The following is a 20570-nucleotide window of genomic DNA, read 5'->3' as shown; positions in this document are numbered from 1 at the left end:
TCATTTTTGGGCATATGCACTAAACTAGTGCTAAAATACCACTGTTCCTCTGCAACATTCAGTTCCATTGAAGTCAGTGAAGCTGAATGCCAGGACCGTGTATAACAGGCACATGCCCTGACAACTATTTAGAGCTAGAGGCAACCTCATTAATCTCCGGTGAAATTACCAAAATGATGCTGATCTCCCATGCTGTCAGGCCTACATTCCATTCCTTCTCCTTCTGGTTGTTACATTCCACTACTGCCTTTGTTCCCATGAGAGGATTGGATCGGGTAGATGCACAGACTCTCTTGCCCAGAGTAGGTTTAACGAGAAGGGGAAAAGATTTAATAGGAATCTGAGGGTGGTGGGTGTGTGGAACAAGCTGCCAGAGGAGGTAGTTGAGGCTGGGACTATCCCAACATTTAAGAAACAGTTAGACAGGTTTGGAAGGACATGGACCAAACGCAGGCAGGTGAGACTAGTGTAGCTGGGACATGTTGGGCTGGAGGGCCTGATTCCACACTGTATCTCTCTATACCAAACTGTCTTCTCCCACCATAGAAATAAATTTACTTGTACTTTGCCATGCCACCAGCAGTCCCACCAATTTTAATTAAAAAAAAATGAAATTTATAGTCTTTCTCATTGAAAGTTCTCTTTTAAATTTACTGCCCTGTATTTTTGTTATTTACAGCATTGTGTCTGAGAAAATAACAATGGTAATATCTACAATGTGCTTGCCTTACAAGGTATGGTTTCTTTTTAATTAATATCATTTACCTTGTGCTCTTCAACAACAAATTTCAAATAAATGAAACTTGTTTTCCAAAGTGATTTGGATTTCTAAGCGTATAATTTTCCACACCTTATCAGTCAGAACCCCTCTTGCTTTGAGGTTTAACTCTCCATCCGTTGCACGTTTTCTATTACGCAAAAGGCTTGAAAATATTTTGACTTTCTTAAAATTCCAATAATTCCATCTCAGAACGACACCTTTCTCGTGTCAGGGCGAAGGTGAGGTGATAAAAGAAAGATTCCTCTGTGTTGCCATATATGAATAACATCGGTTGTGGATCTGTTGTTGATATTCAGAAATGGAAGCTAGAAAAAAACACTCTTTAAGCAATGAGATATGTGAGTAAAAACTTTATAATGTTCTTTATGATCTAAAATTCATAGTCTAGACAAAAATAAGTTTTCAAAGGGAGATTACATGGAAGAAAAAAAAAGCACACTTTTTTAGGGAAAGAAAAGGGGAATGATATTAACTGTTTATTCACAAAACGTCGGCAGTCTGAAGAAGGGTCTCGACCCGAAACGTCACCCATTCCTTCTCTCCCGAGATGCTGCCTGACCTGCTGAGTTACTCCAGCATTTTGTGAATAAATCGATTTGTACCAGCATCTGCAGTTATTTTCTTATGATATTAACTGTTGTTCTCTAAAGAGTTGGTACAAGCTGAATAGGTTGAATGACTCTATGTAAAGCAGTACATGAGTAGAGACAACTGGATTTTCGAAAATAAATTCAATTTTATTTGCAACAAAGTCATTGTGGCTGTGTGTTACTCAATTTATAATCCAGGGGTGTGGTGAAATGAGAGTTTAAATATCAACAGTTTTAGAATTGAAGTTAATTTTTTGAAAGAGTGGAGATAAAAACCTGATATGGTTAGCAGAATTGATAATGAAGTGATTGATACACTACAATGATCATGCAAGTGGTGTATATCACCACTTATCCATATCCCAAGCTCTCTCAACTGGTAACCTAAGACACTACCTTCTGCTGGTTTCCACTACCAAGGAAATGAGATCAGTTCTTTTCAGATTTTCATCTGGAATTTTAAGGAATTTTCTCCATAATGCTCCAAACAAAACGTAAGAATGAAGATAACTTTTATTGTCTCCAGAAGACTCGGGTTGTTGTGAAAGAGCTTTCAAATATCATTTCTTCATCATTCCAAGAAAGAGCATCTTAAGCTAAATGAATGAATGAATGAATTATTGGCCAAGTCTACATATACAAGGAATGTGCCTTGGTGCTCCGCTCACAAATGACAACACAAACATACAGTTAACAATTAAGAATAAAGCATAACCACATCAAAACAATAAGGACACAACATTACGGTCTAAACATGTGGGTGAAAATAAACCAGGGCAAAAAAGAGACTACAGACTTTGGTTATTGAGTAGAACTATCACTCGTGGGGAAAAAAAGTTGTTTTTATGTCTGGCCGTGGCTGCTTTGACAGTCCGGAGTCGCCTTCCAGAGGGAAGTGCTTTGAAGAGTTTGTGGCCAGGGTGAGAGGGGTTAGAGATGATCTTGCCCGCTCGCTTCCTGGCCCTTGCAGTGTACAGTTTGTCAATGGGGGGAAGGTTGCAGCTAACAACTTCCTCAGCTGTGCGAACGATCCGTTGCAGCTTCCGGATGTAACTGAATTACATCAAAAGGAACTGAATTGCATCATCAACAAACATGAAGTCAGAGATGGATGGCTTAGGGTTTTGTATTGTTTTAAGTATGCATAAATTAGTGCATGCCTGGAATAAATTGAGTATGTATAATATGTAAAATGTCATAACAAGCTAGTAAAAAATTGACAATATGATGAACAGTGAATACAATTAGCTGTCTGTGGACAGGGGGTGTTATGTTTTCGGGCAAATCCTAACAATGATCATGAAAGTTTTATATATATTTTGATTCCCAAATAGTTTATTTGTGCAATTTAATCTCACTCGTGTCTAACTAGATCCCACACCATGAAAGTAGCTTATGATAATCTGGAGAGGCCCAGCAAGCCACTTTGATGTATTTATATTTATAGAGAAACAAGAGTAGGTAAAAAAATTTATAGCTCTTCCATTGACGTAAAGAAAGCCAAAAGTAATTAACAGTGGGCTGTAAGTCATTAGGGTATTCTAGGCACAAAATTCTATTCTGCCGTGGATAATTTTGGCTCTACCGATGTTAAATAACTTGTGTGGTGGAATTTGATGCAGGAGGTTAGCATGGTCGCGATTACGGCCTGCTAGACATTTGCAGATAAGTAGGATTGTGACATCAACCCATGCCCAATATTACCAATATCATTTCAGAGCTTCTCTGTCTAGTCCGTACTGCCGCCAGAAGTAAATAATAAATGTAGGTATGGAGGCACATATAGGTGAGATATGATGACAAGGTATCTTTTCTGGAAGGATAGTAATGAACCAGATGACTTTTTTTTAAACAACCATTTGGTAGTTTAATTATTATATTTATAGATAAAAATTCTAATTATTTAGAACTATCCAAATATTTAGAAATCCTAATGGTTGGGAATTTTGCACACTGGGTGATGTTTCCTGTCTCCTTAACTCATTAGGACACAGTTCCCATGCTCTCTAAACTTGTAACAATAATCTTTTCTACATTTTCCTTGATCTGCACCCCCTTTGAAGTCTCGTTCTCGCACCTTACACTTCCTTATCTCTGTATCTGCCTCTCCTCTGACTCTCAGTCTGAAGAAGGATCTCGACCCAAATCATCACCCATTCCTTCTCTCCAGCGATGCTGCCTATCCCGCTGAATTACACCACCATTTTCTGTCTATCTTCTCTCTTCAAACTTATTGGGATAACTGCAAATATTGAAATACTACGTAGCATCTTTAAAAAATGAATTGAAGGTGTGTTGGGATATTATTTGGAAAAATATTCAACAGTCAAGAAAACCTGTCACCCCGTCTTCTGGCCTTACAGGGTTATCAGAGTTTAAATATAAATTAATTTAAATTCCCAGCTGCTGGAGAGGACTTTGAACTCAAGTGCCTGGGCGCATAGCTGCTCGTCCAGTAACCTTATCCTAGAACTGCCTACCTCTTCAGACACCGGATGGATTTCCCATCCATGGTATTAGGAAAAAATAATCTATTTTCATCTTTATTCTACACTGATTTCTCCTGTCTTTGCTATGATTATTGCAGTGGTTTGGTATTTTTTAGATTCTTTAAATTTCCTGGTCGATTGGAAATGGCACACTGAATACTGAACACTTTACCCCGACGTCAAGGTTTCTGCAGAAGCCAGTTGCTCCTTTATTAGATGCATTCGATTCCATTTGCTATGAAGATCAAAAAACACATAGAGGATGCTGTGAGAAGAATGAGGAGAGGAAGAATAGCTGCCAGCACAGTGCTGAATTTACAAGATGCAAGGATTAATGGAATTTATCCGTGCTACGACAAAAATATCCCCATTGAAATCCCACTTATGTAGCCACAATTCTAATCTGGTATGTCATTGCATTATTGCATTGCCAGTGGTTTATAAAGTGACTATGGCTATTGCTTTTTTTATGCATTATTCATATGATCTGGAACTGGAAATTTTTGCAACGCCATTTTGTTCACTGTTGTGTAAGGAAGATTACTGTTGTTCTCATTCAAAGAGAACAGACTAAGTTTCATTCTTTTGCTCGAAAATAAAATATAGAGCAAGCAAGTAGCTTTGTTGGAACTGGAAACTTCCCCATTATGCTGGGTGTCAGAGCCTGCACAGATAGTATTCTGGGCTTTCACATATTCTAACACTAAAGGCTCCTGATGGGTAATCCAGTCCTCGGAGTCTTCTGATTTATGATCAAACACAATGCACAAAACATTGTATCTTGCAGCCATAATGAATTCATTCTGGGAGAGTCCTCCGTGCCAATTGTATTTGAACCATGGAGAATATGACTGATGGATGACAACCATTATTACCTAACATCATCACTTGCTCCGGTCTTTGTTTCCTGTGAAAATTGAAAGTAGCACTGCCATAGAGAAAGTAATAAATCAGAACATTAGCAAGTTGAGCCATTACTTCCATGCCCTGACTGTTCTAGAGAAGGCTTATAACACTTGGTAGAAGGGCCTTCCATCTGCAACATTATCCTGCCATCATGATGGCACTGCATAACACAGACAATGTGAGCTTCCTATGTTTTTGCATTCATTTAGTTCCTATTTTGTTAAGCTAACCACTGAGCCACTTTGAATACTGGTATCCACAGCTAAGATGGCGGCAATCTGATCCTTCATTTCAACATCTTGATGTTTTGTAGCACCTACATGATTTGGAATGTGTTCTAAGGCATGAGCTATTGAATGCTGCAATGTACTTGGCTCCAAAAGTGAACGAATGGGGTTATCCACCACTTAAATATTGGAAAGGATGAGCTCCATGCTCTGCCTAAATCCCTTCGGAGATTGGTGAAAGTCATTGTACATGCTGGGATTGGTGCTGGGATTTCAATTTTTCATAATTTATATAAATGACTTCTCTGAGGATACCAAAGTTGTGGTTACCAAATTTGTTTTTTTCACAAAAATAGCAAAGAGAGTAGGTAATGAGGAGGATGTGAGAAGGCTATAAAGAGGCATAGGTAGGATAAAAGAACAGGTCACGGAATATCATGTGGAAAAATTTGTATATGTACCATGTTTTATTTTAAACGCCAAAATAGACAAATAAGTAAATTATCAAAATGCTGAACAATTGTGGATCTCTGACATGCAGAGGGGTCTGAATGTCCTTGTGCATGATTTCCAATGGGCTGGTTTGAGGGTCCATCAAGTGACCAGGACAGTTAACAACATTTTGGGAGAATTACATACAAATGTAGGGAGATTATGCCTTGGCTACATTTTCTCCTTTTTTTTTTAACAGTTTGAGATATATTTCATGCAGATTCAGATTAATTTATTGTCACATGGTGGGTGGAAGGGAACAAGAGGGAAAAATGGGCAACCTGGAGGAGGGTTGGCTGGGGAATTCTCTTCTACCAATCATCCCTCATTCTGGTTCTGCATATTACCCCTCACCTTCCTTCTATTTACATTCTTTTGTTTTTTCACTTATCATCTCCAGTCTTGGTTACCCCTTCTCTCCCCCACCTAACTCATTGCAAATCAACTCCTCCGTATCTGGATCAGCTTATCTGGTCACTTATCAGCACTTGCCCCAATTCTTCTGCACACCTCTTTCTACCAGCTATCTTCCCTCTACTCCATCAGTCCGAAGAAGGGTCCCAAGCCAAAACATTGTCACCCATTTCCGTCCACAAATGCTACCGGACCTGCTGAGTTCTGCCAGCAGTTTGTTTTTGCTCAAGATTACAGCATCTGCAGTTTCTTGTGTCTGTAAAATTAACCAAACGCTGGTTTTCTGTAGGATGTAGCTGACAGTTGTTTATTCCACAGCTTTAATTGCAGGATTCAAATAAGCAGTAATGCAGAATTAAAGCTTGTGCATTATTTACATTATAGAGACCACTGCTTTGATGTGGATGGTGTTGAGCTTCTCGAGAGATGTTGCACTGCTCTCATTCAGGAAGTGGAAGGTACTCCATCATGATCCTGACTTGTGCCTTATAGATGATGAAAAGGCTGGGAGCTAGAAAGTATCGCATAATAAAATCTATGTCCAAGTGCAAATTAATTTTAGCATCTGGAATTTGAGCCTTTTATCTCCACAACCACAACAGGTGGCTTCACTGCCTCATTATCACTTACATAGTTAATAATTCAGGATGAAATATTTGCTGAAACAAAGCTTTCTATGCCAATAACCTTCTGGATAACAAGCCAGATACATATTTTTTCACTGTTGGGCATTTTTTCAGAAAATAAGCTGTTCGGCACTTCCAGCCACCGTTTACCGTTTACAGCGACAAACATTCTGCTGGAAGAACTCAATGGATGGAGCAGGATCTGCGGGGAAGAAAGGACATGTTGAGGTTTTGGATCAAAACCAAGCATCAGGACTGATGCAGGATCTTCACTTTAAAAAGTCAACAATTCCTTTCCTACTGTCAAAAAATAAATTGCAAAGCTTCAAGAAGACAGCAAGGGATAGGGATAGGTAGAGTGCCTAAAATGTTTGAGGTCCTCATTATGTATTATAATAATTCTGTGCTTTAAAGAAGGTTGAAACAGCCTGTGTAACTGACATTGCCGTCTACTTTAGTCAGATTCTATTCTCTGTTGTCAAAGGACAAATGGCAATCATAAAACAATAAGAGAGATCGAAAGGGTAACAGGACATTTGGTGATCTGTAATAGGGTACTATTTGACTGTCTTTCGGAGGTGCATGATTTATAATTGTCATAAGATCACTTGGAAGAAGGAAAAGTGCTAAAGTGCCTGCTGCAGTAAACAACATCAAAGGAAGAGGAGTGGGCAACTTCCAAAGGACAACAGAAGATAGCAAAAAGTGCAATGTGGGCTGAAAAGATGAGGTACGAAGCGAAGCTGGAAGAGAATATAAAGAAAGACTGTAAAAGCTTATTAAGGTATGTTAAGAGAAAAAGATTAGTAAAGACAAACGTGGGTCCCTTGAAGGCAGAAACTAGGTGAAAATGGGAGTTAAAATGGTGAAATTATTATGGGTAACAAGGAAATGGCAGAAGAGTTGAACAGGTACTGCGGATCTATCTTCACTAAGGAAGACACATACAATCTCCCAGATGTTCTAGTGGACAGAGAGGATCAAGGTAGACAGAGGAACTGAAAGAAATTTGCATTAGGCGAGAAATAGTTTTGGGTGGACTGATGGCTGATAAATCCCCAGGGCCTGCATCCCAGGATACTTAAGGAGGTGGCTCAAGGAATCGTGGATGCATTGGTGATCATTTTCCAATATTCAATGGATTCAGGATCAATTCCTGTGGTTTGGAGGGTAGCAAATGTTATCCCACTTTTCAAGAAAGGAGTGAGAGAGAAAACGGGGAATTATAGACCAGTTAGCCTGACCGGTGGTGGGGAAGATGCTTCAGTCAATTATTAAAGAGGAAATAACGGTGTATTTGGATAGCGGTAAAAGGATTGGTCCAAGTCAGCATGGATTTATGAAGGGGAAATGCTGCTTGACTAATCTTCTGGAATTTTTTGAGGATGTGAGGAGAGCCAGTGGATGTAGTGTACCTGGACTTTCAGAAAGCCTTTGATAAGGTACCACACGGGAGGTTGATGAGCAAAATTAGAGCACGGTATTGGGTGTAGGGTATTAACATGGATAGGGAATTGTTGGCAGATAGGAAGCAAAGAGTAGGAATAAACGGGTCCTTTCCAGAATGGCAGGCAGTGGAGAGTGGAGTGCCGCAAGTCTCGGTGCTGGGGCTGCAACTATTTACAATATATATTAATGATTTGGATGATGAAATTAGAAGTAACACTAGCAAGTTTGCGGATGACACAAAGCTGGGTGGCAGTGTGAACTGCGAAGAGGATGCTCGGAGGTTGCAGGGTGACTTGGACAGGTTGAGTGAGTGGGCAGATCCATGGCAGATGCAGTATAATGTAGATAAATGTGAGGCTATCCACTTTGGCGGCAAAAATAAGGAGGCAGATTATTATCTCAATGGTGTCAGATTAGTTAAAGGGAAAGTGCAACGAGAGCTTGGTGTTCTTGTACACCAGTCACTGAAAGTAAGCATGCAGGTACAGCGGGCAGTGAAGAAAACTAATGGCATATTGGCCTTCATGACGAGAGGATTTGAGTACTGGAGCAAAGAAGTCCTTCTGCAGTTGAATAGGGCCCTGGTGAGATCACATCTGGAGTATTGTGTGCAGTTTTGGTCTCCTAATTTGGGGAAGGACGTCCTTGCTATTGAGACAGTGCAGTGTAGGTTCACGAGGTTAATCCCTGGGATGGAGGGACTGTCATGTGAGGAAAGATTGGAAAGACTAGGCTTGTATTCACTGGAATTTAGAAGGATGAGAGGGGATCTTATAGAGACGTATAAAATTATAAAAGGACTAGACAAGCTAGTTGCAGGAAATTTTTTCCCAATGTTAGAGGAGTCCAGAACCAGGGGACACAGTCTAAGAATAAAGGGGAGGCCATTTAAAACTGAGGTAAGAAGAAACTTTTTCACCCAGAGTTGTGAATTAGTGGAATTCTCTGCCACAGAAGGTAGTGGAGACCAATTCACTGGATGAATTTAAAAGAGAGTTAGATAGAGCTCTAGGGGCGAGTGGAATCAAGGGATATGGGGAGAAGGCAGGCACAGATTACTGATTGTAGATGATCAGCCATGATCACAATGAATGATGGTGCTGGCTCGAAGGGACAAATGGCCTCCTGCACCTATTTTCTATGTTTCTATTTTTCTATGAAAATTCTGTATATAAGGAGTAGATGAATCTGTTTGTTGAGCAATCTCCTAGATTGCTCCCAGTGATCACTGTATTTGGCTCTCTTAAAGTCTTGATTGTCTTACCCGATCTTTGTGTTGTGTTTCCAAAGTTTTCTTTAACACTACCAACAGATGGTGCTTGACCATTGAGTTCCTTGAGCAGATGGTTTGTTGCTCCAGATTCCAGCGTCTGTGATCTCTTGCATCTCCTCTATATTAATTTATAGTTAGTCACAATATATATAGCCTCCTCACAATTGCTTAAACTGGCTATACAACTTCTTTACTCAAATTCATCCATCTTTACACATCTATGTGATGCAGCATCTCTGCTTTCCCTCTGATATTTGGAGCAATAATAAGGTTAGCATTATGTCACTGTTTGATATCTCCAGTTGCTAAATATGATTATTTTTTAAATGCTGAGCAAATCTAGTGGGAGGCCAATCAAATCAAAGTCATTCTCCTCTCCCAGTCAATACAATCAGAGTCGTGACCAGAGAGTCTGCATATCTGACATCAAACTCCAAAATATGGACTCCAACACCACTAGCAATTTCCAGGAAGCAGTGAAAACACTTCAAGGACATCAAATACTGGCAAGCAATAATGAACTTTCATGTGGTTACAATTTAGAGGGCAGCATGCACCTGCAATTTGAGACACCTTTTCCATGTTCCTTACGTAGAAGGTCATTTCAACATTTCAATGATCTATTAATTCTTCCTTAGCATGATATACAATAGAATAGGAACTTCTGAGTCATCACTGATGTGGTATATCAATTTTACTGAGTATTTGATTTCAACTTTTGACCGATGAACCAGATGAAACTGGGCACTGCCAGGTTTATAAATCTATATCTAATTCAATTTCCAGAAATTTGCTTCTTTAGCTTTGTAGCCATAGATTGGATAATATTTTTTTTGTCTATATGGAAATAATATAATAAATGAACAGAATATGATGACATCTTCTGTTTAATTGCAGCAATAGCCTTTAACTTTTTCACACAAGGGTGGTGGGTGTATGGAACAAGCTGCCGGAGGAGGTAGTTGAGGCTGGGACTACCCCAATGTTTAAGAAGCAGTTAGACAGGTACATGGATAGGACAGGTTTGGAGGGATATGGACCAAATGCAGGCAGGTGGGACTAGTGTAGCATGTTGGCCAGAATGGGCAAGTTGGGCCGAAGGGCCTACTTCCACACTGTATCACTCTGACTCTATAATAGTCCAAAAATTAAAGAGACTAGCATCATCCAGTGAGTGACAAGTTACATTGAGATAGCTGAAATGGGGCAAGATAAGCATCAGTAACAAAAACTGAAAAAGTAAACTTACTCCATATTTTGAGGTTAGAAATTGATTGTACTCTATTACAGTAATATTGTACGTTCTGTTACTATGATTACATTTCTAACCATGACATTACAAACCATTACAAACATTAATACAAAATAAAATATATATCATGGCCAACTTTCTGAAATCAACTACCTTCTGTTCAACTCACTGGTTGATGATGCTTTCCTTTACAGATGAAAGCTGCTCTAATCTCGAACACAACTCCCCTTGCTTCAAGACAGATCAAAGAACTGACCAATCCTTATCTTATGATTGAAAACCAAAGAGCCTCACAAAAGGTTAGGTATTCCCAAAATTGCCACACAGCTTATTCGGGGCGGGGGGGGGGGGGGGGGGAGAAGCAAACTGCTGGAGGAACTCAGTAGGTTAGTCAGCATCTATGAAGACAGAAGGGTGGTCATTGTTATGGAATGAGATCCTGCATCAGAATTCAGTCTGAGGCTTGAGTCCTGATGCAGGATCTCGATTCATTATGTCAACCATCTCTCAGCCTCCAGTTTCTGCTTGACCTGCTGAATTCCACCAGCAGTTTGATTTTTGTTACAGATTACAGTACTTACAGTTCCTTATTCGTTCATTAGAAACATAGAAAATAGATGCAGGAGGAATCTTGATTGGCAGATGGTTAGACAAAGCCCAGAGATTAAAAAACAGAAGGTGTGAGATAAATGGATTGGAGAGTTACAAAATATGAAGCTAGAGGAAGGAATGTAGGTGGAATGGGCGGGGGGGGGGGGGGGGGGGTAGGGGAATATAGGTACAAGTCTAGGTGGGGAACAGGAGAGTAAGAGGGAAAAGAAAGACAGTGGGGATGGGCTGGGGGTGTTTAAGTTACCTAAAATTTGAGAATTCAATCTTCATACGGATTGGTTGTAAGCTACTTAAGTGGAATATGAGGTGCTATTCCTCCAGTTCACTCTGGCCATGGATGACGTCCAGGACAGAAAAGTCAGTATAGGAGTGGGAAGAGCAGTTAAAATGGATAGCAACCGGGAGATCCATTAGGCCTTGGCGGACTGAGCACAAGTGTTCGGCGAAACAGGCGCCAAGTTCATGTTTGGTCTCGCTGAGGCCATATTGGGAACACGGATGTAGTAGATGAGGGAGGAGTAAGTGCATGTGAATCTCTGTCTCACCTGGAGGCAGGGCCATCTTAACGCATGGGCCTGATGGGCACTTCCCCGGGGGCCCACGACCATAGGGGCCCCATGCTGATCTGTGTATGTTAAGTGACTTGCAATAAATAAATACTACTTTTAAAATGTAGGTTCAATAAGTGCTTTTTTCGCAACATTTTCGGTCACTAAGTGCTTCTCACAGCGATCTGCAAGTGCTTTTCGCAACAATGTAGCACCCTAAGTCCATCGCTAAGTGCTTTTCGGTAAGTGCTTTTCGCCGGCACGACAGGGGGGGGGGCTGGTAGGGAAAGGGGGGTGGGGGAGGGGCCCCAGTACACTGCTTTGCCCGGGGGCCCATAATGCTGTAAAAACGGCCCTGCCTGGAGGGACTGCTGAGAACTCTGGCTAGGGGTGAGGGAGGTGGTAGAGGGACAGGTGTTACATCTCCTGCAGTTGCAGGGAAACGTATCTTGGGAGGGGGCGGTTTGGGTGTGAAGGGGTGATTCAACCAAAGAGTTGCAGAGGGGGCAGTCTATGCAGAAGGTGGAAAAAGATGAGAAAAGGAAGACGCGACTAAAGAGACTGCAGATGCTGGAATCGCGAAAGGAAATCGCTGGAAGAACTCAGCGGGTCAAGCAGCATCTGTGGAGGCAAAAGTGAGGTTAACGGTTACCCTGCAAAAGGACAGTTAGTGGAAGGTGATAAACATCAAATGCAAGGCACGAGATATATTGAAGAAAATAACCATTGCCTGTTTAACCCAGCTTGTGAAAACATGGTGAAGACAACGCTGGCACCTCATGCCAGTTCCAGGGCTCGAGTTCGCACGTGATAGTCTCTCCCTGGATAGACACAAAATGCTGGAGTAACGTAGCGGGACAGGCAGCGTCTCTGGAGAGAAGAAATGGGTGACGTTTCAGGTCGAGACCCTTCAGACTGAGAGTCAGGGAAGACAGAGATTAGAGATATAGAAGGGTAAGGCGTGAAAATGACAGATCAAAGCAGACAGTGATCAAGGAAATGTAAAATGGTTCATTGTGAGCTGTGGGGAAGGTGACAACAAGGCATACAGACAGTAAAATTAATCAGGGCAGTGAAAACTAGCCAGAGAACTAGGATGGGGAGGGAGGGAGAGAGAGGGAAAGCAAGGGTCACTTTAAGTTGGAGACTTACAATGCTCAGGATGTGTAGGAAGGAACTGCAAATGCTGTTTAAACCGAAGCTAGGCTCAAAAAGCTGGAGTAACTCAGTTCCGGAGTAAGAGCTGGAATGGGCAGCATCTATGGAGAGAAGGAATGGGTGACGTTTCGGGTCGAGACTCTTCTTCAGACTGAATGTCAGGGGAGAGGGAGTTAAAGGGATAAGAAAGTGTAAGAAATCAAAAGAGATGCAGATCATGGAAATAAGCCATTGTTAGCGAGGAGAATGTGACAGACACAATGCAATCAGAGGGACAGTCAGACTGGGGGAGGGATGGAGAAAGAGGGAAAGGAAGGGTTATTTGAAGTTAGAGAAGTCAATATTCATACCACTGAGGTATAAACTGCCCAAACGCAATATAAATGCTGGAGTAACTCAGCATGAAAGGCAGCATCTCTGGAGAGTAGAAATGGATGACGTTTTGGGCCGAGACCTTTCTTCAGACTGAGAGTCAGGGGAGACACAGAGATAATGAACAGTAAGGTGAGATAACGAGACATCAAAGGGGGTGCAGGTCAAGGAAAATGTAGAAGAGAGATCATTGTTAGCTAGGAGAAGGTGACAACAAAGCAAACGGAGATAAAATGTAATCAGGGGCAGTCAGACTGGTTGGAGAACTGAGAAGGGGAGGGATGCAGAGCGAGGGTTACTTGAAGTTGGAGAGATCAATATTCACATCACTGGGGTGGGGGTGTGAGCTGCCCAAGTGAGATGTGAGGTGTTGTTGATACAATGCCTCCTCCCCTGGGCCGGCTGCGTGCCTGTGTGCGTGATGACGCCATGACGCGGTGGCGGCGGCTGGACGTGGCCGCTGGCGCAGGGGGGGTTTCCATCATGGCGTCGATGCAGGTGAGTGTCGCCGACCGCGGGACCCGCACCGTATACCGTACCCGCCACCACCACTAGCACCACCGCCGCCCCCGCCCCGCACACACACAGAGAGCACAGCGGGCGCATGGATCTCTCACTGGGCTCGCACGCTGCTGGCGAGCCACGTCTTCGGCAGGGCCTTGAGGAGAAGCAAGTAAAGCAGCGGCCGCTGGGGGTCTGGTCTGGGCCGGTCCGGTCCGGTCGGCTCTAGTCTGGGCCGGTCCGGTCGGGTCTAGTCTGGCCCGGTCCGGTCGGGTCTAGTCTGGCCCCAGTCCGGTCGGGTCTAGTCTGGGCCGGCCCGGCCCGCCGTGTCTCACTCTCTGGACATCATGTCCGTGTCTTTAGCGGCATTATCCCGCTGTCCCGACTTGTGAGGGCGACGCCAATGGTATTACAGGAGTTCAAATGCTTCTGAGAGCCTGGGATAGAGGTGAAAGTAGGGGGAGGGGGGCTCCATCCCACTCCCGAGGGGACGAGGATGAGGATGCGAGCGGTACTGGTGCCAGGGCGACCGTCTGAAGGTTACAGGTGTCGGGCTGGCCTGCTGCAGCAACAACAGCAACAGCAGCTGCTCATCGCCGCGCCAGCATTTGACACCTATGTTTGGTCAAACCTCCTCCCCAAGTGAGGCGAGGTAACCCGAACCAAGAGGAAACTCTCGCAGGTAAACTTAACTAAACATCGAGTTTGTCCCCGATAATTGACTATTCAACGTAGTAGGAGCCAGCAAACAATATTGGAAAAAAGACACAAAGTGCTGGAGTAACTCGGCGGGACAGGCAGCATCTCTGGAAAGAAGGAATGGGTCACGTTTCGGATCGGAGCCATTCTCCAGACTGCTTAGGATGTGAGATCTCCTAGGGAAGGGGAGCCGAAAAGTTAAGTTGGTCGGTGTCCCGCCGGCTGATGGAAATGAAATTAAAAGGTCTAGGGAGGGTGGATGGCCGTCCGAGGAAATCCAAGAGGAGGAGTTCAGAGATTGGAGAAGGGTCATCACCGGGTGGTGTGGACTGCTTCCCATAGAAAAAAGCACGGAGGCGGATGAAGAAAAGTTCTGAAGAAGTAATATTGGATACTACATGTCTGAACTTTGTTCGTTCTGAGTGGTACATTTTTATCAATCCAGCAAAAAAGATTCCTTTCAATATTTTCGATTAAAAGACACGTACATTTCCTTGGATACTGTAATTGAATCGGTTGGTGTAAATTTGTTTCTGTGCAGATTAAATCACACGTATATCAAGCACAAGGTTGACAATTTGAAGTTAGATTCTTTATATCCAGAAACTACATTCTGCTTTTGGTGTTCATGTATTATTTGTCTTGTTTACTAAAAGGACATTGGCAGGATATGAAATGGAATGAAAGCACCAAATATAATTTGTCCATTTGTTGATCAAATAATCGAATGGAACACAATATTTATGCAGAGAATATATTTGCTGGATGAACAACATGCAATGTTTCTAACTATTGCATTTTTTTTTTGACACTAGAAAAGATTACAGAAGGAACTAATGGCTTTGCAAAATGACCCACCCCCAGGAATGACTTTAAACGAGAAGAGTGTGCAAAATTCAATTACACAGTATGTATTTAAAAAAACCCATTTCCAGTGAAATATGAAGGTTTGAATTTCATACATATCATAAAGTTGGTTAAATTATTCAAGGTTATATTTGAGACAACAATCATCAAATGGTCACTTGTCAGCTTTTTTTCAAATAAGGTGCTTTTTCATAACGTGACTGTTTATTCATACTTTTGTAAAGTAGATATCAAAGCAAAACAGTGAGTAAAAAAAAAAAAGAGGTTGATATTTTGTAAATGCTAACCATAAAAAAACCTTGATTTAAGAGCTGTACATCAGGCACAATTTTTTAATATAACCTAGGTGATGTAGGTATATTGTTCAGTTTAGTTGCAATGTGACTGTAATGTCACCGTATTTAATTTTAAATGTCTACGGTTAACGTAGTTTCTTTGTTTATTCTGTGAGTTTACTTCAGAAAGCAGTTTGACGATGTTGCAGTTTTTATGATTGTGTATGTACCATTCATTGTTGCTAACTCCAAACTCTGGAGAGGTTTAGAACTGTGTGTGGTCAGCGCCATAAATTTGTAATGCCTTTATTTGTGCCTTTGAACACCCGCTTTGTGATGAAATGACATTGATATTTTGGACCAAGAGCAAACTTTCTGTTGTTTGCAAGCAATTGAATGTCAGTGGGTTGTTACTGAAATATCCAACTTTCAGAATTTATTGAGACCATTTAAGTCAATTGTTTCATAAAAATCTGTGCTGTTCAAAAGAGATTGTCCTGCAAATTATCATTGTCTGCAACGTATAACACTGATACGTGGTAAACAGACAACAATGATGTTATTACATTTGATCTAATGACAACAATTACAAAAGTATAATTAAAGAAAATGGTCGCGTTTACGGAGAGACTTTGTAGAACTTCCATGCAAACGGTTCATCAGCATGTTCAGATCTTCTACTCTGGAGACTGATACAATTATTTAAGTATTGAAGGAAACAACAAACTACATTGATGTCGGGTTTTATATTTGATAGTGAAGTGGACTTTTTAATATTGATGACTTGTGGCATTTAGAGATAGTGAACGTCATGTGACTTGAGGAATCATTCAGTGGATTAACTTGCGCGTTTGAAAACAAATTCTAATTCCATTTAAACACCAGGTTGGCACAGTGGCACAGCGGTAGAGTTGTTGCCACACAGCGCCAGAGACCTGGGTTCAATACTGACAATGGGTGCTGTCTGTGCGGAGTTTGTATGTTCTCCCTTTGACCGTGCAGGTTTTCACCGGGTGCTCTGGTTTCCTCCCACATTCAAAAGACGTGCAGGGTTGTAGGTTAATTGGCTTCTGTAAATTGCCCCTGGTGTGTTGGATGCGAAATATGGGACAACACAAAACTAGCATATGTTGTGTGCGATGGTCGGCATGGACCTGGTGGGCTGTAGGGCCTGTTTCCACAGTGCATTTCCAAACTAAACAGGTTTAACAAATGTGTTCATGTCTGCTTAGGAATAGCAATAAAAAACGAATCAAGTGCAGCATTGTACGCACTGTACTTTGAAATCGGGCAAATAACCCTTTTTTTTTGTAGCAGTAGTAACCTTGAATTCCATTTGTCATTTGATAGGCATTGAATTAAATTTGGATTTAATTCATGCTCATGAAGCGTATCAGTGTATCAGCAAAAGATACCTTTGCTTTAATATTTTATGATTCTTTTAATGCATTTTAGATGAGCTGAAAGAAATAGATATTCACAGTAGCATTCAACAGAATTTCAAATTGTACTTCCTTCAAAAGTGAATAACTGTTATGGATAAAATTAGGGCAATTGGGTTTCAGTAGAATGGTCCAAAATTTATTTTTAGACCAGTGAATGATTGTGTAGATTGTAGAGTTGCAGACATTGATTCGGTTCAGTGTAAACTTAGGCCGTTGAATGTTGAGCATTTTATGAATTTACTGGTACATTTGAAATATGCCTGTAAACTATTTGTATTATCATAGAAAGGTATTCCACAGACATTTCAAAACCATCATTCATGTGTCAGCTTCTTCATCAAGTTTTCATATTAGTTCTTTACTCATTCCCAAAGACCTTGTAAAATTTCCCACTTAAAATATTTATCTTCTGTTGAAAGTATTTTTTTAATCTACTTCCAGCACAATTTCAAGCTAAACATTCTAGTTTCCTCGGCCTTCTGTATTCTGAGGGAAACAAATCTAGCTAATCCAATATCTCGTAACTGGAGCACTTTATCGTAGGAAACACCTGGTGAATCTCTTCTGCATCTTCTCCATGCAATGAAATCCTAGAATGTGATAGTCAGAATTGCACACAGTATTCCAGACGTGACCAAATAAACACTCTAGACTCTTGAGATACAATAGCCTCCTTGCTCATAACCTATGCCCTGACTCGCTCACTACCGTATCTTCATGTGCTGTCGGGGATTATTGGACGTGTACACCAAAATCCTTCTTTTCCACTATGCTGCCTCAGGCTCTGTGTGTCATTATGTACAAACATATTAGCCCACCTCTGATTATAGAAACATAGAAAATAGGTGCAGGAGTAGGCCATTCGGCCCTTCGAGCCTGCACCGCCATTCAATATGATCATGGCTGATCATCCAGCTCAGTAACCTGTACCTGCCTTCTCTCCATACCCCCTGATCCCTTTAGCCACAAGGGCCACATCTAACTCCCTCTTAAATATAGCCAATGAACTGGCCTCAAACTACCTTCTGTGGCAGAGTATTCCACAAACTCGCCACTCTCTGTGTGAAGAAATGTTTTCTCATTTCGGTCCTAAAAGACTTCCTTAAACTGTGACCCCTTGTTCTGGACTTCCCCAACATCGGGAACAATCTTCCCGCATCTAGCCTCTCCAACCCCATAAGAATTTTATATCTATTATGCAGCTTTGAAGTGCAAGTCTCTCTATACCGTGCCTCTGTTCAATATGTTAAATTGCGGTGTTGCATGACTATGCTTTTAAACCATATTCCTTGTGCAAAGATTAACTCCTTCCATCAGTTTAAATCCTCTATCACATTTTCTCGTACTATTCCCTGTTTATTTTTGTGCAAACGTTTGTAACTCGATTCAGATTAAATACTCAAATCAATTTTTTCTGTCCCAAAGATCTTCAATTTCAATATTTCTAGATGAATGCACCATAACCAGTTTTTCTGCCCTGATGCTAATGCTTATGCCAGGACTTGACTCTGTACATCGACTCCAAAGTAGCACAGTGCAACCGTATCATTTCATTCATGTTATTAGATCTGATGGTCACTTGTGAATTTGAATTTCTTCTCTGAAAGCATATTGCTGCTTTTTCCCCAGAAAGTGTTTCCATCTTCAAAGATGTGCATGCATATCTCCAGGTTTCTCTCTTTCTACATTCTAGGTTTTGGTGGTTCTAGTCATTTTCACTATCAAAATAAATCACTTCATCGTTCATTGTATTAAATTTAATTTGCTATTTTATCCGAATGCTTGTCTTCCTGAAGTCTGTTACTGTCATCTTTACTGTTTGCCAGACTTTAACATTTTACAGCAAGTACACAAAAGACCAATGATCTCAACACCAACCTGGGCATACAATTGAACATTTTGTCTAGTCTGGAAACGGACTATCCAAAACTAATCTTTGCTTTCAGTTTGTTAAACATTTTCCTCTTCACAGATCCTTTTTTTCCCCTCTAATCCAATAGGCTTTAGTTTATAGTGGTACTTAATCAGCAGTTTTTTTAATAGTCTGTATACATCTCATTCATCTCTTCATTATTGCATCAAATAACTGAAAGGTAGCCAACATGATTTGCTTTTTAAAATATTCATGCTGACAGATTTGTGTTTTTCATTTTTCCATGGCGTATCTTTTTCTTGGTTAATAGTCTGAGAAGAAACTTAAGTTTTCTTATGTACCCACAAATCTTTTTCCAAAAATGGAGACACAAGAAACTGTAGATGCTGGAATCTTGAGCAAAATATAAAATGCTGAAATAGCTGTGCTGGTCTGGCAGCCTCTGTGGAGGAAATTGACAGACCATGTGTTGGCTCAGGACCCTTCTTCAAACGGAATCCTTTTTTAAGAAGAACAGAGGGATATGTAGGACTGTAGGCAATACTAACATACTTGGGCAGATGTGTAGGAAAAAAACTGCAGATGCTGATTTAAATCGAAGGTAGACACAAAATGCTGGAGTAACTCAGCGGGTCAGGCAGCATCTCGGGAGAGCAGGAATGGGTGACGTTTCGGTTCTAGACCCTTCTTCAGACTGATGTCAGGGGAGGGGGCGGGACAAAGTTAGGATGTAGTAGGAGACAGGAAGACGAAGGCAGATCTTCTCTGACACAGGAGAAGTGTCAGAGGACTGGAGAGTGACCAATGTTGTAACTTTGCTTTAGATGGGTAGTAGAAATAATCCAGTAAATTATAGGCCTGAGAGCCTTGCATCAGTGGTATGGTGCAATTCTGGCTGGAGATTTGTGACCAGTGTAGTTTCACAGTGATCTGTACTGGGGCCTTTGTTTGTGACATGTGTAAATAAGTTGGATATAAATGTGGATGCATTGGTTACTAAGTTTGCAGACAACACCAAAATTAGTGGTGTTGCAGACAATGAGGAAGGCTGTCAAAGTATACAGCAGGATATGTATCTGCTACAGATATGTGCATGAAAATGGTAGCGTGAAGCGTTCATATAAGTGTGAAGTGTTATACTTTGGGAGATTGAATGTAAAGGGAAAGTAAATGGTTAATATAACAGTAAAACACTTAACAACATTGTGATCTTGGGGTTCATGTCCATAGCTTCCAGAAAGTGATTAAAAAAAAGTATGGCTTATGGTTTGCTTGCCTTCATTGGTCATAACATTGAGTACTGGTATAAGAGTCAGAAAGCCATCTTGTAGTTTTATAGGATTTTGTTTAGGCCACATATAGAGTATTGTGTGCAGAGCTTGTCCCTTTACAGGAAGGATAAGGAAGCTTTGAGGAAGACACAGAAGAGGTTTACCAGAATGCTACTGGGTTAGAGGGTATTGGCTATAAAGAGAGGTTAGAAAAACTTGGATTGTTTTCTCCGAAGCATTGGTGGCTGAAGGATGACCTGATAGAAAATAAAAAATAATGAGAGGTATAGATAGTGTAGACGGTCAGAACCTTTTTCTCAGGATGGAAATGTCAAAGTCTAGAGGGCATTAGGTTTGAGGTGAAATAAGTAAAGTTTGAAGGAGATGTGTGGGGCAAAAGCTTTTTTACACAGTGTGATGAGTGCTTGGAACACACTGCCAGGGGCTGAG

The 20570-nt window shown here is 41.2% G+C and overlaps 1 protein-coding gene across 1 annotated transcript in view; it reads left to right on the top strand.

Moving 5' to 3' along the window:
* Positions 1–13565: 13565 nt before the first annotated feature.
* ube2wb (ubiquitin conjugating enzyme E2 Wb) overlaps positions 13566–20570 on the top strand; it is a 65944-nt gene continuing 58939 nt past the window's right edge. The window contains exons 1-2 of the mRNA XM_078398167.1: positions 13566–13687; positions 15205–15296. Of these exons, the coding sequence (XP_078254293.1) occupies positions 13571–13687; positions 15205–15296 (209 nt within the window). The 5' untranslated portion in view covers positions 13566–13570. The remainder of the gene's footprint in view (positions 13688–15204; positions 15297–20570) is intronic.

Source organism: Rhinoraja longicauda, chromosome 4, assembly GCF_053455715.1.
Source record: "Rhinoraja longicauda isolate Sanriku21f chromosome 4, sRhiLon1.1, whole genome shotgun sequence".
NCBI classification, from domain to species: domain Eukaryota; kingdom Metazoa; phylum Chordata; class Chondrichthyes; order Rajiformes; family Arhynchobatidae; genus Rhinoraja; species Rhinoraja longicauda.
This window is presented reverse-complemented; position numbering and strand designations above follow the sequence as displayed.